Source organism: Colossoma macropomum, unplaced genomic scaffold (assembly GCF_904425465.1).
Source record: "Colossoma macropomum unplaced genomic scaffold, Colossoma_macropomum, whole genome shotgun sequence".
Lineage (NCBI taxonomy): Eukaryota > Metazoa > Chordata > Actinopteri > Characiformes > Serrasalmidae > Colossoma > Colossoma macropomum.
The window spans coordinates 22,803,705-22,825,535 of NW_023494806.1; the positions used below are offsets into that span (position 1 = coordinate 22,803,705).

The following is a 21,831-nucleotide window of genomic DNA, read 5'->3' on the forward strand; positions in this document are numbered from 1 at the left end:
TGTTGTTCTAAAACCTCTATATTCTGTTCAGTATTGAAAGTGCCTTTCCAGAAGTGTAAGCTGCCCACGCCATAGGCACTAATGCAACCCCATACCATCAGAGATGCAGGCTTTTGAACTGTGTGCTGATAACAAGCTGGATGGTCCCTCTCCTCTTGAGTCCACAGGACACGGCATCCATAGTTTCCAAAAAGAATTTCAAATTTTGATTCATCTGACCACAGAACAGTTTTCCATTTTGCCTCAGTGTATTTTAAATGAGCTTTGGCCCAGTGAAGATGGTGTCATTTCTGGATCATGTTGACATATGGCTTCTTCTTTGCATGATACAGCTTAACTTGCATTTATGGATTGCATGGCGAATTGTGTTCACAGACAATGATTTTTGGAAGTGTTCCTGAGCTCATGCAGTGATTTCCAGTACAGAATCATGTTCCACCATTGACCATCAGCCTTGTTCCTTGCGTACAGGGATTTCTCCAGATTCTCTGAATCTTTTGATAATATTAAGTACAGTAGATGGGGGGATGTTCGAAGTCTTTGCAATTTTACGTTGAGGAACATTTTTCTGAAATTGTTAGATGCAGACATCTGCCCATCTTTGCTTCTGAGAGACTTTGTCTCTCTAAAATGATCTGTTTATGCCCAGTCATGTGAGTTAGTTGCAAATTGCTCCTCCAGCTGTTTTTTAGTACCACTTACTTTTTCAGCCCCTGTCCCAACTTTTTTGAGATGCGTTGATGCCATCAAGTTCTAAATGGGTAATGTTTCTCATGAAATAGTACAATGTCTCCATTTCAAGATCTGATATGTGTTCTTTATTCTATTGTGAATAAAATATGGGTCTATGAGGTTTGTAAATCATTGCATTCTGTTTTTATTTACATTTATTTACATTTTACACAGCATCTCAACTTTTTTGGAATTGGGGTTGTACTTTTCTTCACCTGATACCTTCCTAGATTATTTTTAGATCTTATTGTTCATCTTGAGCAGACAGCAAAAACAGAGAACAAGAGTGACTGTTGAATTTGTTCAGTCTGTTCTTATTTCACATCATGTTATACTGCCTCCACTGTTGGGGCTGCATCTCACAGATGTGTAGCTTTAAATTATGTGAACGTGCACAGCCAGCATTCTGAATTAGGAATATGTGAGGCAGCCATTTTGCACATGTGTACATCATTAAAGTAAAGCCTAACTGTGCCTCAACTGCTGCCAGTCAAATCTCACAACATAAGAAGAAGAATTAACCTTTTGTGATGGCCTGACCATTGGAAATGTTCTTCTGTTGAAAGGGTCACTGTGATTACTGCGGTCATCATTGTCCAATTACTAATATTCATTTTCAGCAATGTGTGATGGAAAATTCCAAACCCAGTGCCTTGAATCTCATGACCTATTCAGCCGTTTAATAATTAGACATTTTCATTGTACAAAGCATACTGGTTAAGCTCTTATAATTGTAAATGTACTACTGCTTATGCACTTGCTGTCGTGGGCTATGCATGTACATGTACATAATTAAGGCCTCTTTGTGGCAAAAGTCCAAGAGCCTATCAGATACCGGTAACCATAGATACACACATATAAATGTATGGTTTCTTGCATTCGCGCAAAAATGATTCGCTACCGTGTTTCTGTGAGCAGCACATATTCTGCACATCTCATTAAATCTGGTTTTTCATTAGTCTCTAATTGTTAGGCCAGGAAAAAATCTAAAAGGCTCTACAAATAAGAAATCTCACAGGCCGTAATGCCAATTACAGATGACAGTAGCGCGTTCCATATTTTTGGAATACATTTGGGCCTCCTCCGCAAATGCAAGACTGTGGCAGTGGGGTGCTTTTCAGTGACTGCGTCAGAGATGTAGTTTCATTCACTGTTACTAAACTGGGAGGACAAATCAAAAGAACTGTTCTTGTATAACTTCACCATGCAGTTTTATACAGTCGTAACAGATAGCACTTTACTTGAAGGGTATCTACATAACACATTCATGACATCTTAAATAAACACTCCATAACATGCGCAAGAATGTTTGAATCAACATTTATGAAGTATACATGTTTTACATGACATTAATATGGACTACTCAGATATATTTTTCAAAATAAAAGACCCCATTTTTTATTTAAAAAATTACACCCTTCAAGTAAAGTGTTACCTTGTAACACCCCCAGTTAAATAACAGGTTTTGTTCATTTTCACAGTGAAAATAAGTTGACACATCCTCTACAGAGAACACACTTGTATATTTGCTGAGTTTAACGTATTGGTCACATTTTATGTTTTATTTTTCTCCCAAAATAGTAAAGCAAAATTCTGATTTTTCAAAAATTCTGCATAATTAACATTGTTAAGATGTTAACAAAGTAATTCAGAGTGGTTGGATGTAAACGTTTGGATGTTAGGAATACTTTCCATGATGTCTGAGACATTGTTTTATGATAGTTCTGAGATAGAAGATTGAGAAGTTTTAATCCGCTCATGGTGGAGGGGTGCAGGGCAATGTAAGACAATTTTTTTTTTTTCAGATTTACCATTATCAACGTTGTTGATGTTGTAGCCATCACGCTCCCTAGTTCCCATCAGCACTGTAAAGACTTCTGAGTTGATACATTTTCCTACAATAAACCATTTCCCCTTAAATCCAGCAAATAAACAGTAATAGTGCATTAAAATATACAAAGGTGTGTTCTCTGTAGAGAATGGATTATCTTATTTTCATTAAAAAATTATTTTGCATACAACTGTATGTTAGTGCTGTAATGATTTTTCTTTTTGCCGCCATCCTTAAGGCAGTCTGCAGTTTCATTACTGTAATATAACCTTATTGTACTCAGCATGTTAATATGCGTGCATAACATGTACTATACATAAATTTTCATTTCTGATGAGAAACGAGGTTTAAAGCCACAGGAATGTTGAATGTGAAAATGGAATAAATGCTGTCGCCCTTGATGAGTCTCCATGGGCTCCTGGAATCATGCTTTTCTTGCTGGTTTCTTTTTCAAATGAGATTATACAGAAAACACATCTGAGTCACCTTAGCATTAGATAAAATGCATAAATTTACATTTACTTGCAAATGCATTTGCCTACACCAGCGTATTCTCATGCATAATACAATGTGCAGGAAGTACCACTCCCCGATTACCTCTGAAATCATTTCATTTGTCTTTCTCTGTAAGATTGTACCAAAGGACAATGAGACAAGATCCACTCTGATGTATAAATACATCATACATGAAGACTCAGTCCCGGTCAACAACAACAATGTTATCCAGGAGGACACGTATGAGTGGGCTCTGAAGAGCTGGTCCCAGTGTTCACGACCTTGTGCTGGAGGTAACGTTTGCCCACGCATTTCTTCTGCTTTGCGTTCACCATCTTATCACTTGGGAAAAGTAGAGCTACATTACAATGCAAGTTACACTACAATGAACTAGGGCTGTCATTATGATGCCATTAATCTCTGTTTAAAACAAAAACACTGATTAAACTATATATTCTCGCTGAATTGGCAGTGATATGATGATATTATTATATGATATGATATTATTATCATTATTATTTATCTCCTACTGGTCTCTCTTACAGTAGGAAACAAAGTCTGAGTAGCTCATTTGCATATGCATTTTTTTTTTTGCCACAACATGTTTTTCTCTAATTTTTAATGAAGCCCTTTTTAAAGACACATGTTTCTTGCTTCTCATTTATTGCTTAAGAATTTTGGAGTCTTGGAAAGATTGTTTAGTTGAGTCCATTTTTATTTTCTAATTATTAATTAATCATTAAAATAATCGATAAATTACTGAATCACTAATATAATGAAATGAAATGCAAAAGTCTGAACACGCTTTGATAAAAGATTTTCTGATCTTCACATAATATACTGATTCTTTACCAATTAAAGGTTCCTCAAAGGAACTTTACATAATGCAGAGGTTCTTTAAACTATTAAAGGTTCTTCACACTCACACATCTCATTTATAAAAAAAGTGGTCCCCTAAAGGATGATGCATTGGAGAGTGTGGGTCTGTTATTCCAGTCTGGTCTAGTCTCTACACTTCTACACTAGGTTCCTAAATGGTTATTGGCTTGGATGCACAGTTCAGGAGAAAAAAGCTTTAATAGATATAGAACCTTTATAGTATGTTGAGATTGTTAAAAAGGTTTTTCATGTTTGCACATTCCATTCACAAAAACGGTTCTTTAAAGAGCCGTCCAGTGAATGAACCAAAAGTGGTTCCTCTGTGGCATTCTTAGAACCCTCTTTAACTGTATGACTTCGCTCATCTCTTGTTTTCTTGACACCAGGATTTCAATATACCAAATATGGATGCCGTAAGAAGGGTGACAATAAGATGGTTCACAGGAGCTACTGTGATGTCAATAAGAAGCCCAAACCCATCCGCAGAATGTGCAACCTACAGGACTGCACACAGCCACAGTGAGTAGATGTTACTTCTTCTACAATCATACATTTTATGAGGTCTTATTATTATTATTTTTTTGCACTTAAGGTTGCTTTTAATTAAGGCTGCTGGACTCATCAATACCAGTGACTATGTTTGACGAGGTTTTCTTCCGATAACAGTGATATATATATACACATACATACAGAGTCTTTGATTGGTTCAAGGCATTTGTTTGAGCCATCTGTTCAGAATGTTGAGCTATACTTCATTTGCATAAAGTTGAGAAAATCTTAACTCGATCATCCCGCCAGTGTATCTAATATGAAAGCAGGGTGAGGAGCTCACGGTCAGTACTCTGCTTTCTTCAGTAACCCGTTTCAGCAGAGCAGGTGATGCAGTAACACTAGAGAGGAGCCTGGTTAAACCCAAGAAAATAAACATGCAGTCAAAAATGTACAGGCTGACATTGTTCTTGGTGTTGTTTGGTAGTTCTTGCTATTGTTTTCAGTTCTAGCTATAGGTTCATAGCTGTAAGTCACAATTTAACAGCCTACGAATCACTTCTTGTTAAAGTAAAACTATGATAAAGCTTGCTATGTTAAGTTAGCCTACAGGCTACTGTTATTGTAGCCCATCATTATTTTGAGGCTATTACGTTGGCCATGTTTCATGTTTCATGCATGTTCTGTTCACGGAAGGCTGCTGTTGTAGTTGTTCTGTTGCAGTTGGTGTTATTAAGATCCCACTTGTTTTAATGAATTATGAGAACTGCAAAATTTATATGAACTTAATGTTGTGTCATAGGTGTTTTTGTTATGTTAATAAATTGATTAGATTAATCAATGCATTGATACAACAGTCTATATATTGATCTACTTCTAAGTAAGCCAGGGATGTACTGCAATTTTGGCTAAAAATGGTCATTCCTTTTTTTTCATTTTTTGACCAAAACAGAAAAATGGGAGAAAGTTTTGATGGACAAAAAGATTGAATATCAAATTATTTTAATGGTAGTGAAAACAAGAGTGTTTCAGTTTGTTCTCTTGCCTGTGCTAGTCAGCACAGTCAGCACAGATGCAACAGTTTGAGCAGCACCAGATAAACAGTAATAATGTCTGACATGTGGAATGCAGTTTGTACAAGGGACATTAGACCATTTGTATTCACCATTCATGCTGTTTATGCTAAACGTCAAGAGGGTACATAAAAGAATCTTCTCCACTGCAGGTTTGATACCATTTAAAAACATGACATCATGCTCAGTACACAGAAAACAACACAACAGAAAGTCTGCACACTAACACCATCTGTAGCCTCAGTTTCTGAAATTCTGGAAAAAAAAATCACAAACAGCAGCAAAAGAGCAAAGAATAAGCAGAAATAATGGAATTCATTGCCTTGGATCGCCGACTGTTCTCTGTTGTTGAGGATGTTGTCTTTGACGGCACATAATCCAGCCTACGCACAGCCTAATTTTACTAAGTTTATTGTGTGTAAACTGGTTTTATTTATTGTGAGATTTTGTCAGTTTTTGATGTCAGTTTTCAGCCCAGTGTGTCCTGAATTTGGTTTTTGGCCAAGAATTTTCATTTCGGTGCACCACACCTATTCGGTGCAGCCTTACAATTTTAATGTAAACTGGGACCTGATTTTGTAGTGTGTTTTCATTCTGTTTCATCGTCCACAGAGAGGGATCCAGTATGTATGGTTAAACAATAATATAAATAATGAAGAATAATGCTCCAGTTACTCATGCATGACTTCACACAGAGGGCATGATATGAATGGTTCAGATTTGACCAAGGGCAAGGCTGACTTCTTGTGCTCCACTTACTTTTACTCCAGATAACAAAGCTAAAGTCTGTTTGCGTGCGTGAGTGTGTATGTGTGCTGCATCAGCCTTGAGGTTTCTAGGCTTGAACTGTTGCCTCTCTATGTGAAGTGTTGACAGATCCTGTGCTTAGAGCACAGTTGAAAGTTTGCTTTGCCTTCATCCCTGCTGTCCAGACAAATATGTCCCACCAGAGCGTGTCCCACTGTGCATAAAATTCCACACACATTTCATATGAATCCATGCTTAAAAGCATTCTTTTTTTATAAAATATTTATAGAAATATTAATGATATCAGTTTACTCCATATCTCGCTGTTTTTTTTTCCATGGGGGCGATTTGATATGCATTTAATAAATAATGTTTATATTCATAACCTGATGTCTTTGGCTCTCAAGGATGATGCATCTTGGAATTTAACTTGGTGTTCTTTTCTAATGACTGTGTGGATACACAACTACATCTAATATACAGTACTGTGTAAAGGTCAGTATTCATTATTCATTAATCAGGACAACAAATGCAGAATTTTTCCAGATCTGAAGCAAGAGTGAAGCTTGATTTTCCCCTATCTCTGAAAAAGTGAGCGTTAAGTACTATTATCTGATGGTGGCAGTTTTGGTGGTCTACCTGTTGTTAGGAAGCCCATTTACTCCTTCTAATAATTTTGAACTTCGGTTTTGAAAATTATTTTTCCTGAAAAAAGAATAACTTTATTGGCCTTTTTGACTGGAAATTGAATAAATGAAGTCTCTGACTTTTGCACAGTATTGTAGAGTTCACTAGGGGTAGGTAATGTGATATGATATTATCTTGATTAAAACATCACTATAAACTTTACATAGTGTATCACGGATACTGACAGTTCTAAAAGAGCACTAACCAACTGCATGGTTCCTTAAGAAAGAAGTTTTAGCCAGTGGTCTTAAGTGGTGTGGCTGTCAAACATTTCACCCTCTTGTCAAGAGATTACGAGTTTATATCTTGATGTTGCTGAGAGTCCTAGAGAGCATAAACGGTCCTGCTAAGTTGGATGTAGTGATGTGCAGTATGTGGTACATTTGAGTGCTCTAGCAGTGTGAAACGATGTGTGTGTAAAGACAAAGAGAAGGTGTATTTTTGCCTTTCCAAGATTGGTGATCCTGACCTGTTATCAGGGTAATTAATTGTTCACTTCTGAAATATTCTTATCTTATCTGTGTGTTTGCTGAGAGTATTTGCTTGCGTTAACCGCTCAAACATTATACATGATAAGCAGCTCGACTGATTTCCAATTCAGTGTCAAATCACAGTTTATGTAGATACATTTCCGTCTTCTGTAGCCACACATATCCATTACAGCTTTTCACAGACTTAAATACACCTTTAGTGCAAATTTGTCAACAGTTATCTAAGCAAACTAAATTGCCATTTATCAATGCACAACGAACAACATCTGCCGAATCTAATTAAACTCACTATCCTCATCACAAAACAACCTTTAAAATTAAGTATTATATTCAAATGTCTACATTAGGGCTGATTCAGGATTAAAACAGGGCCTCCCACAGAATAAACGTGAATGCCACACAATGTAGGAGCTTACCTAAGAGACTCTGTATGTGGAATACACTCTAAATCGGAGGCATTCTGGCCGTGTGTTATGTACATAACTGATGTGCAAGCATAAATGCACAGTGTGCATGGAAAGGTTTCTCATGCATATTGTTGCTGTCAGAACAAAATTCTTTGTTTTTGACATCATTTGAAAACATCAGTTAGCTAAACTTTACATTGTATAAATATTTCATGATGAACGCACCAAAGAAAATGGACCAACATTACTTATACATAAATCTCTGTACATTAAATTGCATTATAAGTTAAGAATGTTTTTTTTTCCTTTTACTATTTTACTAAGTTGCTATTTTCGAGATGCAAGGTTTCTGTTCAACAGCAATGATATGCATTTGAGGGAGAATCAGGCAAAAAAGATTCGGCTGATTACACACATTCCACTCGATGTAATACAGTTTGAGCAACTTGCGGTATCCAGTTTTGCATCTAATTTCCTCTGCCTTTCAAAAACAAGTGCAAATTTGAGGCCTTAAAAGAGATTTGTTGACTCCTTTTAACCGTGACAATAGACACAGCAACTAGACAAGCCTCAAACACATGCTGAGAGAATGCTTACTATCAGAATAACCCTGTTTAAACACTGTGGACCAGGTGTCTGCATGTGAGAAATACCGTGCAAAATATGCCGTGATGTGTGGCGCTCTCTGTTATTGTTTCACAAACTGTATTTTCTTAGTCTGAGCAAAATAACAACCCTTCAGAATGTTTTGGTGGGAAAAAAAACAAGCCTTTCTCTTCATGACTTAACTTTCAGTTTGTGTTTTGTCTGGCTGGACTGGTTGACGGCTCCATTATTTCACTTTTAAACCCTGCGCTTTATGAGTGAGCGGTTGGTTGGTGGGGCTTGTTTACGTGCTAAACTGCAGTCAGTAAATCTAATTTCAAATTGGGGTGTATATTGTGGTCACATCAGGGCACATTTTGACCTGTGCTGTAGTACAACCAAGAAGAGGATGATTAAAATAATGTGCGTGTACGTGTGAAAACTGCAATTGCTACGAACATTTGCAGATGACAGTGTTGTGGCAATGGCCACAAGCACATTTGACATGATTGTATATTTGGAGAAAATTTGAATGCCTGTCAGAACAAACCCAAAGCTCTACAATAAGAGTGTCAAACTGGGCTCCTTCCAAGCCACAGCTGTGCAGAGATGTGTTTTTCCTTCCCCATCTCTACTTGGGTTGAGTTGCTTGAGTTCAATCAAGCGTGTTTAATGAGACAGAATGCTAAACTCTGCAGAGCTGTAGCCCAGAAGGAACTCAGTTTGACACCTCTGCTCTAGTTTATTTTCCTCTCATCTCAACATGGTGCAAAATTTACAAAAGTTTAAATAACTGATGTTCAAGTGACTGCAAAATTATGATTGACATGCCTCTCAGCCAGTCACAATCATCTCTAAACATTCCTTCCTCTATCAAGCAAAGACGTAACTTCAACAGAGCTCTTCAAAGAAACCTGCAGTGAGAATGGCACTGGCAGTAAATTAATCAGGATTATTAGACTAAGAATCAGTGAAAAGGTGTTACTGAGGAACATATAATGCCTGATGGATGTTATCCTGATCATCTGTAGGGTATTTCATTTCTGAAGCTTTGGATTAATCTATGTGAAAGACCAAATTAACAGCTTGGTATGAAATCTGTATATAGTTAGATTGATAAATTGGCCAGATTAAACAGGACTGTACAGTGCTCATGTTTGTGATTAAAATATAGTGTGTAAAGAAAAACACCAGTGCACTCGTACATATGCTGCTTGGTTCAGTGTTAGCCTTAGCTGATATAAAGGGGCAGCTTCAGTCACTAAAATCTCCTCAATAGGCATGAAAACCAGCTGCTTTTACATCAAGTGACTAACGATTTACCTGGTTAGAAAGTGTTACAGATCTTTTCTTCATCTTGGGTTTGTTTATCCACCAACAGTGTACAATGTGTGAAGACTCTTCTGCATGACACAGCTTCCAGTTACTTTTCATATAAACAAATACACTACCAACACTCATCCATTATTCCAAGAGTTCTATAGAGCGCTTAAGGAGGCTGACGCTTTCACTTTGATGTAGTGATTACATCAAAGTGTAATTGTCTAATGGTAATATCTATTACTATTCTTTTGTTTCATCCACACAAGGTGTATTTGTTATTTCTTGCTCTGCATAATGGATCCGTCTGGTGCACAATAGTCCAGAATAGTAAGTGCTTTTGAAAAAGTGCAGCAGAGGACGTGCTTGAATATCAATATTATTGGTGAAACATCTAGACAAATGACACCTCATTGGTATTCTTTAACACTTTTAGAGATATTAATAAGACTTAATAGGCCCAGGGCCTCTTGAGGTCAAGATCTTCTTAGAACGTCCCTTGAATATTATTGGACTTCAGTGGAAAGGGAAGAAATCCCAGGCATAACCTGTAAAACTGACCTCAAGGAAAAGAGTTAAAAAGTTTCCCTACTAATTAATTCTCTAATTACTCTAACATACTTATTCAAGTAATTGTATCACGTGAATTGTCACCACAGTGACTGTTAATTTTTAAATCTGTTATTTATTTGGTATTTCAGAAGTCTAGTCTATGCAAATGAGCCTCTAACCAATCGCTAAAATGTTGTATTGTATACAGCTCTTTGGGTGTTTGAATGAATCAAGACATTAGGTGTGTTCCAAAAGCTAGGCTGTGGTCCTCTATGTCATCCAAGGCTGTTCTAATCATAAGCATTCTTTGAAAACAGTTGAGAAATGCGGCCTACATTCTGACCATTTTTAGGAACACTCCTGGAGTGTCCTTGATGCTGTTCTGATGCCTATAATCCTTTGCGTTTTAGTTGAAAATAATGCAAGCCAGATCAGCCATGTCACAACATTAACATATTTTCAGTGCACTGTTAGGTAAGCTAAATTTACACAGTAAATACTTACAGTTATCAGACAACATATAGTGATCATCTGCAGAATTGTCACGATAAACAATATATTTGTGGCCCAAATTCAGTTACGAAGTACAACATGTGAGCGTTGAAAGCCTTATCCTGTAGCTTTTAGTTTCCTTAGCTTCTAATGCAGTGGTCACCCAAGTCTTGTCACCGAAGACTATAAAAGATAGCTAAACACTTCATGTTTGTAGTTTTCACTGTCCAAAGTCTTTCCTACTGTGCACATTTTTATAGTAACTGTATTTTCGAATGATTGTACAAAGGGTTAAATAAAAGTGAAACAATAAGGTAGTAAAATGGTTTTAATGAAAGTAGCATTTATTTAATTTGTGATATTCAGTACTATTGATTATCATCCCAAGGTTATTGGAAGGGATACCACAGTATACAGTAATATGATTACAATACGGTATTTTGTTCATGTCCTACTGTCCCCTTTAAACACACTTCTTTCATTGTTAGAGTGGTAATTAATCCACTAGGAAATAATTAATCTAAGCAAATTTATACTCCTTTTTCAAATCACAATGTGACATTATTCAGCCCTAAGGCAGTCTTAATCAACTTCACACCTAAATATGTGCAGTCAGATAGGAGAAACAGCTGGAGAGGATGGCAAGCAAGTCCTCTGAGTGTAGCTCCTCAGCAACTAGTGCGAGCTCCCCTGGTTCCTCTGTGGAAGCAGTAAGGTAGTAGCAGTTACACAGTGAGTCAGAGGTTGTTAAGCTGCTAGCATGAGAGAGCTTTTTAATGAGACACTAACACACGGGTCTGACATTAGACTCTGAGGAAGTCACGTTTTCACTAACTGTGTGCTGCTCTATACTGGGAGTGATGCCAGGGGCTTTCAATTCGACTTCAGACATTCAGACAGCTGCTGCCCTAATGAGGAGCTGGTGAAAAAAATTGCCCAGAAGGCCTACTGTATATTTTATTAAACCATTTACATTAATGTGTGTGTATGTGTGTGTGTGTGTGTGTGTGTATTCCACCTTAATATAGAATCATAATACAGAAAAAAAATATATTAATATCAGACAAAAACACTTATATTAGAATAAATACAAATAGAAGTGTAATAAAATAGGTAGTTATGTATGTTAGAGTGTTTGCTTAACCATTTCCCAACCTGTTCTCAAGGAAGCCCAGTATTGTTTGTAGTTATCACAGCCCAACTTATAAAGCCTTCACTAAATTAAATTAGGTGTGCTGATGGTAGATTTAAGCAGTGTGATGGCTTGAGTCATGTAGTTTTTTTTCTAACTAGCTCACAAGTCATCAACTTTTTTGAAAACAAGAAATTCTTGTTACTTTTTTACTGCATTAATGTTTTTAATGTTTTATTTTGTCGCTGTCCAAAGAAAAACAAGTATGTCCAAAATGGTAACTTTACAGGAGAGGGCAAAAACACTGTTAACCTTTAATGTAAGTTAATGTAAAGAGATTTTATTCTAATTGATTTTGAGGCATTTCTATTGGTCCAATCATCATGAAATTTTTACACAATGTAAAGGAGAAATGCCATGTTCGAATGACATAGAAAAATCGACAAAAATGGAGATACATATTTTTCTTTGGACAGCAACAATTTATTCTAAGGTTATGTAGTATTTTTAAAAAGCACACTTACTGCCCAGATAAATGGTTTTAAAAAATGCGTGGGTGCCTATGACCCTGATGTGACCCTAAGGAGAGATTTTTTTTTCATATAAAATGCAGCACATCTTGTTATAGCTGTATGAGCTTACAAAATAAGCTTCATCAGAATATTTATGACCTTCAGTAATTCACTTTGTACCTGGACACAAAATCACATGAAAGCAGGGTCAGCAGTAACATGCGGTGAGCATACTTTCCAATTTTCATTACCGACATTCAGTGAGAGCAACAGGTGCATGTTTCAACTCCTCCATGATTGAAGCCCACTTTCATACCATTAAATTATGTCTTAACTCATCTTGAGAGGAACTGGAGCTTTCCACTTTGCTTTTGTTAGTTTGCAGGTTGTTGATTTATTCATGGTTATCCCATGAGCACTGTCCAGTGTGGTCTGCTGAAGGTATTTGGTAGAGTTAACATTACTGTTATTGCTGATAATGTCAGCATCAGTGCTGTGTTTGGCTTGATAGTCAGTGCACTTCAGTGAAACACAAATGCACAGCATGGTAAAAGTTGCCGATGTCTTTGGTTTTATCAAAAGAGCCATTCAGTGGAAGCCGTCATTTAAAACCTGTATTTAAATGACTACATTCGTCACACTAACAGCATGCAAGCAGCTGTGTGTCAGGCTGGATCTATGGGTTTGAAGGGTCACTCTAGAAAAATGCATTAATGGCGTTAAAAATTTGTGCGATTAATAATTTAGCTCATTATTAAAGCTGTATATCTGGGCAGAAGGAAACAGCAGCACCCCCAGATTTCAAGATTATTTAACTGCAACGTCAAAAACAAGAACATAACAAAAGAGCACTTTTAAATATTTTAGCCATGTATGCTTTCTGTGAGGTGGAGTTTATATTTTGTTCATTTTTATAATCGCCCACAAGCATGCACCTTGACTATAGGCGTGACACAAGTTTCAGCTCAGCTCATTTGCATGAAAAGCTGTCAGTCATATAGGCATATCTGTGTTATGAAACATTCTGTTTTAAGTTATCGAAACAATTCACAGACACACACACATTTTCCAAATCGCTTATCCTTCTGGGTTTCTGGACCCTATCCACACAGAAAAGGCCCTGGTTGCCCAGCCAGGGAACCAAACCGCACCCAGGCCCTTCTTGCTGTGAGGCGACAAAGCTACCCACTGCACCACCATGCCGCCTCCAAACAATTCAGATGGAGAAAAATAAATAAAACTGCTAAAATATACTCCTATATGCTGCTAAAAAATCAGCACTGCTTCCTGTCTCCCTGCTATGCTGCATTACATGGAGTGTACTGAGAACAAAGAAACCATTTTTCTGTTATTCTTCTAGATATCAAAAAAGGAATATTTAATATTATTATTAAATATATAAAAAAAAACTTTTTGTTTTTGGTGCTTTCCTTGCCTTCACAAAATGCACAGCCTAACCGTTTCCCCCATAGAGAGAAGATCGAAACCTCCTGTGAAATTTCTGTAAAAATATCATTATAGAGAAACATCTGCTGTCTGGATATTGTAGTTCACATTACAAGTTAGCGTAACAGTTGCACCACACTTCTCAAGTCATATCACAATCATTAGAAAGTAACATGACACTGAATACACTCCTTCAAGTCAAGTGTGCGTGGCTGACCTTGAAGGAAAAAGCCCACCGCTGTCTGCTCCCGTTTGATCTTGTCTTGATTGCTGTAACTCACAGGCGCCATGAACATGCAGCAGGCGTCCTCAGTTAAGCCTTTTGGAAAACGAGGATGCGTTTCAGCAGGGGGTCCTGAGCGTCACCAGCTGTTTTCCACAGAAAGATGATGCAAATCAAATGAGTTAATATTGCATGAACTCTTGTTTCTGGAACAGCATGATTCAGATGATGACAGCATGGTTCTAGCATGTAAATTATGTAGAACATTTAAATTTCATCTGTTAATCAGAATTAACTGTAATTTAATTTTCATGATAAGAGGAAGTCCTGTAAGTACGGCCTTCCTGAGAGAGTTAATTCCCTCCCTGCAGTGTGGAGAAGGCTCAGCACAATTTCCGACCCACAGAAAATATCCAATTTAGTGATAAAATCTATAGTTAATCCAAATACTAAAAGAAGAAAATGCCTCTGGATTATTATGACCTTAGTTGCCTGCCACTAGTTCTTTGTAGGAAAAAATGGATTAAATCAGCAAGAATGTATATAAGAAACTATGTATATAGTACTGTGCAAAAGTTAGAGAGTACCTTTCATTTATTTCATTTCCAGTCAAAACAGCCAGTAAGTTTTTCAGCATCAGGAGAAACAGAAAACATCTCATAGTAAGTTCAAGCAATGTTTTTGCATGTTAGTTGGAGGTTGTGTGTTCCCCACCTTTATTACACTTGTTTCATTTTGCTAAGGACTCTTATCACAGAGGGCGTTGCCGGGGCTAGTGTGAGTGAGTGTCCGTGAGCTGGCAGAGTGAGAGAGACAAGAGATGTGAGTCAGAGAGCTTGCTGTTAGACACAGCTTTGCTTATGTATGGTGTGGCTGTGGCCCACAACAGCTGGAAAATAAAGCGCCGTGACTTTTGGCGAAAGCGGTGTCGCTTTTAATAGCTGTGAATGCTACAATTTATTTAACAGGACTTTACACAGAAGCCTCAACAGTGAAATACAATGTATCCACAATGTATCCACCACTTGATGATGTCCCATTCACCTTACATGATTGAAAGAGGGATATACAGTTAGCGTAGACTGCAGTAAAGAATTATTCACGACCCAAAAAATCGCAAACTATGAAAACATTTTACTTCAACATCAGTAAAACGTCTTATTAGATAAGACGGTTTACTGATGATTTGTAAAACCAAGCTTATCCCGCAGCATGACCATCAGGCACAAGTATGAGAGTGCTGCAGGTCACTGAGAATTTTGAAAACTGTTATCAGTGTTTGAATGTGGACTGATAAAAACACATTATATTTTAAAACGCAGACATGGCTCTCATGGTTAATGCCATTTACGTGTGGTGAGCATGCTTTAGGTCTATGTAATATCAAATTTCATTAATGTTATCAACCACATAGAGGCTATGTAATTTTTTTCCTTATTAGAGGCAAAATACAGAAAACCAGCCTATCTTGGACTGTCATGTGAGATGTGTGTTCCTTTATTGTTTTTGCACCTTTAAAAAACAGTTTTCAGGAGCGATGCAGAAAGTCTATTGCTGTGCCCTTGATGAAAGCCTTTTTAGATAATGTGAATAAGAAGACTGAGCGTGTGTTTTATGTGTTTTGTATTTTCGATTTGCTGAAAGAACCGTTATTGCCAGGTTAATATGTGCAGGTTTTCGTTTCCAAACTGATTGATTAAGTAAAGTAATAAATGGACTAACTAGTCCATTATGAGAATAGTTGTTACTTGCAACTTTACTTGCAGGAATATTTATTATACACACCTCCAAAGTTCAGTCTTAGAAGTCGGTTGCATTTTCTGCTTCTCATGATTCAGGTAATCCCAAACACATTCAGTGACGTTGAGGTCTGGGCTCTGGGGTGGACGGTTCGTTGTTCTGAGAGCACCAACAGCTTCTTTCTTCTTATTTATCTGTTTCCTTTTCTCAGTATCACCTTCTTGACAGCTACACATCCTTTTAGACCCATAGCATTTTTTCAGATCTAAAGCAAGAGTGGAGCTTGACTTTAACCTGTGTCTCAAAGATGAAAGCTTTAAATGCTGCTTATCTGATACTGGATTTTTTTTTTCTATTTTTCCTTTGACTTTTTTCTTCCTTATGTGAGTGAATTATTTTATATCTAATCTCTTTAGAAATATGTCATGAAAAATGAATAACTGGAAGACTGTAAGAATGGAAATTAAATAAATGAAGGGTGGACTTGTGTATGTATGTATGTATGTGTATATATATACAAATATACATAACTAAATTTCTCAGCTATTAATTATACTTACATATGGGTGGAATTGCTTTGAGTGTCATAGGCCTGGAATTACTGCAGACTTCAGACTTTTTCTTTTCTCTGTTACGTAATCAGCTGGGTGGATTGTGCAGCTGTGCTCTATCTACAGAGAACAAAATCCATTTGAAATCCATTTGCTGTTAATTGCATATGTTAATCAGCTGGACAGGCAAAAGACAAAAACTTGAGATTAATGCTCAGCTGTAAAGCATCATCTAACCAGTCTTCACTTATTAGTGATAAAAGGTCAGTGTGTCTGTGTGTGTTTGTCCTTGTGGGATGTGTTCATGCATTTGTCATACGTTTGTTAGCATTCTGCATTCTGGCAGCAGATGCACCCATCTATTTTGATTATGGAGGGAAATCACGCACGGTATGACTTCCACAGTGAGAATCAGTCAAGTCGTCTTTACAAATGAAAACAGCAAAGTCAATTCAATTCAAAGTCAAGAGAATTTCAGATATTATTCACCCTCACTTGATGTTCCAAAAGCAATACACTGTCAAATCTTCCAGCTGGATAAATCTCCTGCTTTTCCTCATTAAAAAAGAAGCACTGGTAAATAGTTACAGCTAGTATACAGCAATACAGAACATGTGTTTTATGATCATACATATATTGCTATATGCTTACAGTTTACTGCTGAAAGCTAAATATCTTAGATGCTCTTTGTATTATTTTGTAAAAATCATTTTTGAAGAGTATATCACTGAAGAGACGCCATCTGAAAAATGGGTCAACTTTCAGTAGACAAAAAATAATTGTGTGTTCAGCTTCTTCTATTATAATGGTATACCCATCTACTTGACTGGAAAGAAGACAGTTACAGCTCTCATATGACACCCACCTTTTGAATGTAGCTTATGAAATATAAAAGTTATGAAGAATTTGACGAAGTGTGTTCTGGAACCACCAGTGGTCTCAAGGAGTTAAAGAGGTTTTAAAAAACAAGTAAAAACATCTGAAGTAAGTAGTAGTTGGCTTGGCTATATCATTGGAAATAAACTCTACAAACAAAACTAAAGCTTTATCAATTCTCATCTAATGGGAAAGAGTTATGAGACTGATCACAGTATATTCTGCTAGTACACATTATTTACACATCTTTCTGTGTATTGTATAAAGCACAAGAAACATGAAATTATGTGCATTTCACAATTACAATTTGAATGTAATATAACGATTCTTAGCTTTTCTGTAGTTTGGAATCCATGAAGGCTAGGCATAGTTTGTTTTTTGTTTGTTTGTTTGTTTTGGTTAGATTAAAAAAAAAAAAAAAACTATCTAAAATGTTTTGATTGATGGGTAGGTTACTGAATTAACAATACAATGTTTATCGATAGCTCTACAGCCTATTTGCTAGCTAGCAGGCACAGTAAAACAAACATAACAGCTTTTACGTTTAATAAGTAGTTATTACACTTGTTATTATAAAAAAAAAACAAAGTAAGAGGAAAATAGTAAAAGAATTCCACACCTGTTTAGCTACATTTACATTTATGCATTTGGCAGACACTCTTATCCAGAGCACCTTACAGTTTACTCATGTTACAGAGTTAGGTGAATGTGTTGGGAGTCTAGCCCAAGGACTCTTATTGGTATAGCGTAGTGTTCATGTCCAGGTGGGCAATCAATCCCCAGTATGCTGTGTGAAGCACTACTAACTGCTTGAAAGTTTCCTTAACATGGTAAACTGTAAAAGTACTATGATTTAATTCTACCCAAAAACTACTTGAAAAACATGCTCAGGTACTGCAACAACAGTAACTGCTACTACTTTTCTACCTCTGGAAATTGGCTGTTTGCAAAAAATATTGGGAAAATGACTATATTGCACTTGACTGTATGATACTTTGTGCAGTCTTGAGAAACCTGTCTCTGAGCGGGGCTTCCCAAAATTTCTTGCAGTTTTGTGAGTTAGTTACTTCAAACATATGTTTGAAAGCATTTTACATAGATTGGTATTCCAAACGTGTGTTATGTGATTTGTTCATCCTGTAATGTTAAAATTGAAAGATATTTGGTTACTGCATGTAACTGCTGTAATGTGATCAGTTCATGCTGCGATTGCTAAACAGTCATGTGCTGTTGTGATAAATAGGATGGAAAGGATGGAAAAAAAATCTTTTAAATTACTGTTATTTCAGTACTGTTTTTAGGCAGTCAGTGCAAAGAGCATTTTGGACGACTAGCAGCCAGCAAATACACATTGAACATCCCAGAAATGATTTATCATTGTTGTTAATCATATTCTATCCTCGCTAGGAAATTATAGCAGCAGTTTTTGGCAGTTCTGCATCCGTGTGACGTGGGGATATGTAGATAGCAGCCTATAGATAATTGATCTCATCTAACAAAACACAGGAATCTACATCACAACACAACAGCTATTTCTGAAGCTCTTATAAAAGAGATTTTTCACCATAGAGAAACAGTACACTGCATGCAGTTCGCATTTCACAACAGCATTTCCTGGGGCTTTGAGAGCACAAAGAACAGAGAAACCTCATTAACTCATTTTAATCCAGTGTGTTTTTTTTTTAGAATATATGACTACTTTTTTCCCCCAAGAAAGGAATGAAATTAATATATGTAAATACTTTTGAAAGCTACTTTTGATAGCTTATTCCTCCCACTAACATCTGACCTCCACTTTTCCTGGGTTTCCTTTATATGAGCGGAGGTTACATCATGAATTATACATTATACATCGTATATATAAAATGCCTCCAGGCAGAGACGATGTGGAGAAATCTTTGGTCACATTTGCTTAGGAGACAGTTTTGCAGGCAACTTTTGTTGTTTTGTTTCTAGTACATGAATAAATAATGAGGAAATGAAAATGTACTAGTGAAAAGCAGTGAAAAGCATTATTAGAGCATTAGTCATGATCAAAATGTTTTCGGTGTGTAAACTATGGCGTGTACATGCATTTACATTTGTATTAGTCCCTGTGAAATTTTTTTAGTAGCTTGTGGGACTGAATGAATTTGGGGAAAACATGCACTATATAAGTTGTAAGTATATAATGGAAAAGAAACATAGTAAACATTTAGGTAAACTATTTCCAAATGGAGCTAATTATCACTGTAGCATTGTAAGGCATGTTTTAAGGGGAATTAAGGCAGTAGTTCAGTATTCTGTTTAACACTATACAATATGGGCAGAATACCCCATTGCAATTATATTGCAATACAAACCCTGAAAAACAGCCCTAGACCATTATCCCCCCTAAACCAAACTTTACTGTTGGCACTAAGCACTAACCCTACACCAAACCTGGATTCTTCCATTGCCAGATAGTGATTCATCACTCCAGAGAAAACTTTGCATTTGGCCTAGTGATCATAGACTTGTGTGCAGCTGCTCAGCCGCAGAAACCCATTTCATAAAGCACCCAACACGCAGTTCTTGTGCTGATGTTGTTTCCTGAGGTAGTTTGGGACTCTGTAGTGAGTGATGCAACAAAGGATAGATGTTTTTATGCGCTTCAGCACCCGGTTGGCTCAACTCTGAGTTTGCATGGTCTTGATGTTTGCATGATCTTATCATGTCTGAGCTATTGTTGCTTCTAGATGCTTGTGTTTCACAATAGTGTCACTTAGAGTTGACCAGGGCAGATGCATGGCTGCATGGCAGAAATGTTCTACGTTTAAAGTCACTAAGCTCTTTAGGAATTGGAGACTGTATGGCTATGTGCTTAATCTGTTACCTGTGCATAATCTCTATACCTGTTAGCATTGGGTGTGACTGACACAGCTGAACTCAGTATTTATGAGGGTTGTCCACATACTTTTGGCCATAGAATGTACATAAAGTACTGCAGAACAGTGTCTCAGAATAAGTTAAAGTTAGGCAGCCACAGAGAAATTATCTTTTTTCCATCATAGAAGCCATCAGGTCCCTTATGGCACTTGTGAAACTTTTGACATGATGGAACTTTTGGGAAAGATAAAGACAAAAGATTCGAGGAGTCAGTAGAGTATCACCAATTTTTACATATATTACCTTCTTATATGGTAGTGTCTTAGTTTATAAACAAAGAACAAGATTCAGAGTCTGATCCGGGCATTCTGTCCTAAGGGAGACAGTGTGTTAAGTGAAACATCTAAAGGTGCCTCCTCTGTGCCCTTGTTTTGAGCAGCTCCGTCTCTCTAAAGCAGACGAAGAGAACATCTGTCTTTTTTACATCAAGTGCTTTGTGCCCTGGGGATTCCATATAGATGGAGTTATATACTATATCATCGCTGTCCAGAAGGCAAATAAATAAATAATCACAAGTATCTCCATTTTGGCGTATTTTTATTTTTTCAACATCATTTGAACATGCAGGCTGTCCTTTACTTCGTGTGACAATTTCATGGTGAATGGACGAATAGAGATGCTCCAAAATCACTTGGGGACAAAAAACCTCTTATAATCTTACATGGAAAGTTTTCCTGTACTATTGTGGTGACAAATGTTCTTCTGTGGACAGCGACGCTATGTGTTCTGTACGTCATCTGTGGTATAATGTGGAGCATATTGTAATATATAAAAGATGATACTGGTGAAACCTAAAGAGGCAAAGGATTTCTTAACAAATGAGTGGATTGACTAAGCACAGGACATAAGCAAAGCCATAAGAGTGGTAGATTTTGCAGGTGCTTTTCTGGGAATGTAGTAGCAGTAGCAGTCTCCTTTTCGCAAACATGTGGTGAGCAATTCTTTTCACCTTATAAGCACAGCATGAGACTTTGATACAGAAATGAGTCCCTTTACACAGAAATGCACTAGGAATACAGCAGTGTGCTGTTGGATGCCTTCGAAATCATGTTTTTAAAAAAAATTCTTCAATGGACCCATATCATGGAAAAACGAAATTTTTAAATAATGGAGTTTTATGTAGTATTTAAATGCTGTTAAAGTTTGAAAAAGTACCATTCACTCCCCTGTTCATATATGGAAACTAAATTGCAAAAACATCATTTTTAATTTCTTGTTTTTGTGAATTTATAAATCGAAGCCTATTCAACTTAGAGCAGTTTAGCCCCACCCAGGGACGCAGGAAGGAGTTTTAAGTTTGGGTTGCTGAAAATGTTTAGCTGCATACACATGACAAACACCGTGACATCATGCTAAACACTATAAATGCTAAATAAACAAGGATTACGGGTGGGTTTTATGGCTTATGTGATGTATCGCATTGCCACACATTTATTGCCATGGATTGTGTTGGATTGTGGTATAATTTAAAGACACAGTAACAAAAAACAGCCTATTTAATTCAAATCATTAAAGAGAGGTTAGAAAATGGTCATGTACAAATAAATCATGATTCATAAAACCACACAAACGTCCTAAGTGGACCTCCGGGGAGAAAAACTTAAAACAAGGAAAATGTAGGACATGAGCCTTTTTAGGTTTCTCAGTGTTGATCTGAGCTGGTA

At 36.8% G+C, this 21,831-nt stretch overlaps 1 protein-coding gene across 1 annotated transcript in view; it reads left to right on the forward strand.

The window, feature by feature from the left end:
• The window catches only part of adamts3 (ADAM metallopeptidase with thrombospondin type 1 motif, 3), a 165,808-nt gene that overhangs the window by 124,540 nt on the left and 19,437 nt on the right, over positions 1-21,831 (forward strand). Inside the window, exons 18-19 of the mRNA XM_036598371.1 lie at positions 3,195-3,351; positions 4,324-4,456. Coding sequence (XP_036454264.1) covers positions 3,195-3,351; positions 4,324-4,456 — 290 coding nt within the window. The remainder of the gene's footprint in view (positions 1-3,194; positions 3,352-4,323; positions 4,457-21,831) is intronic.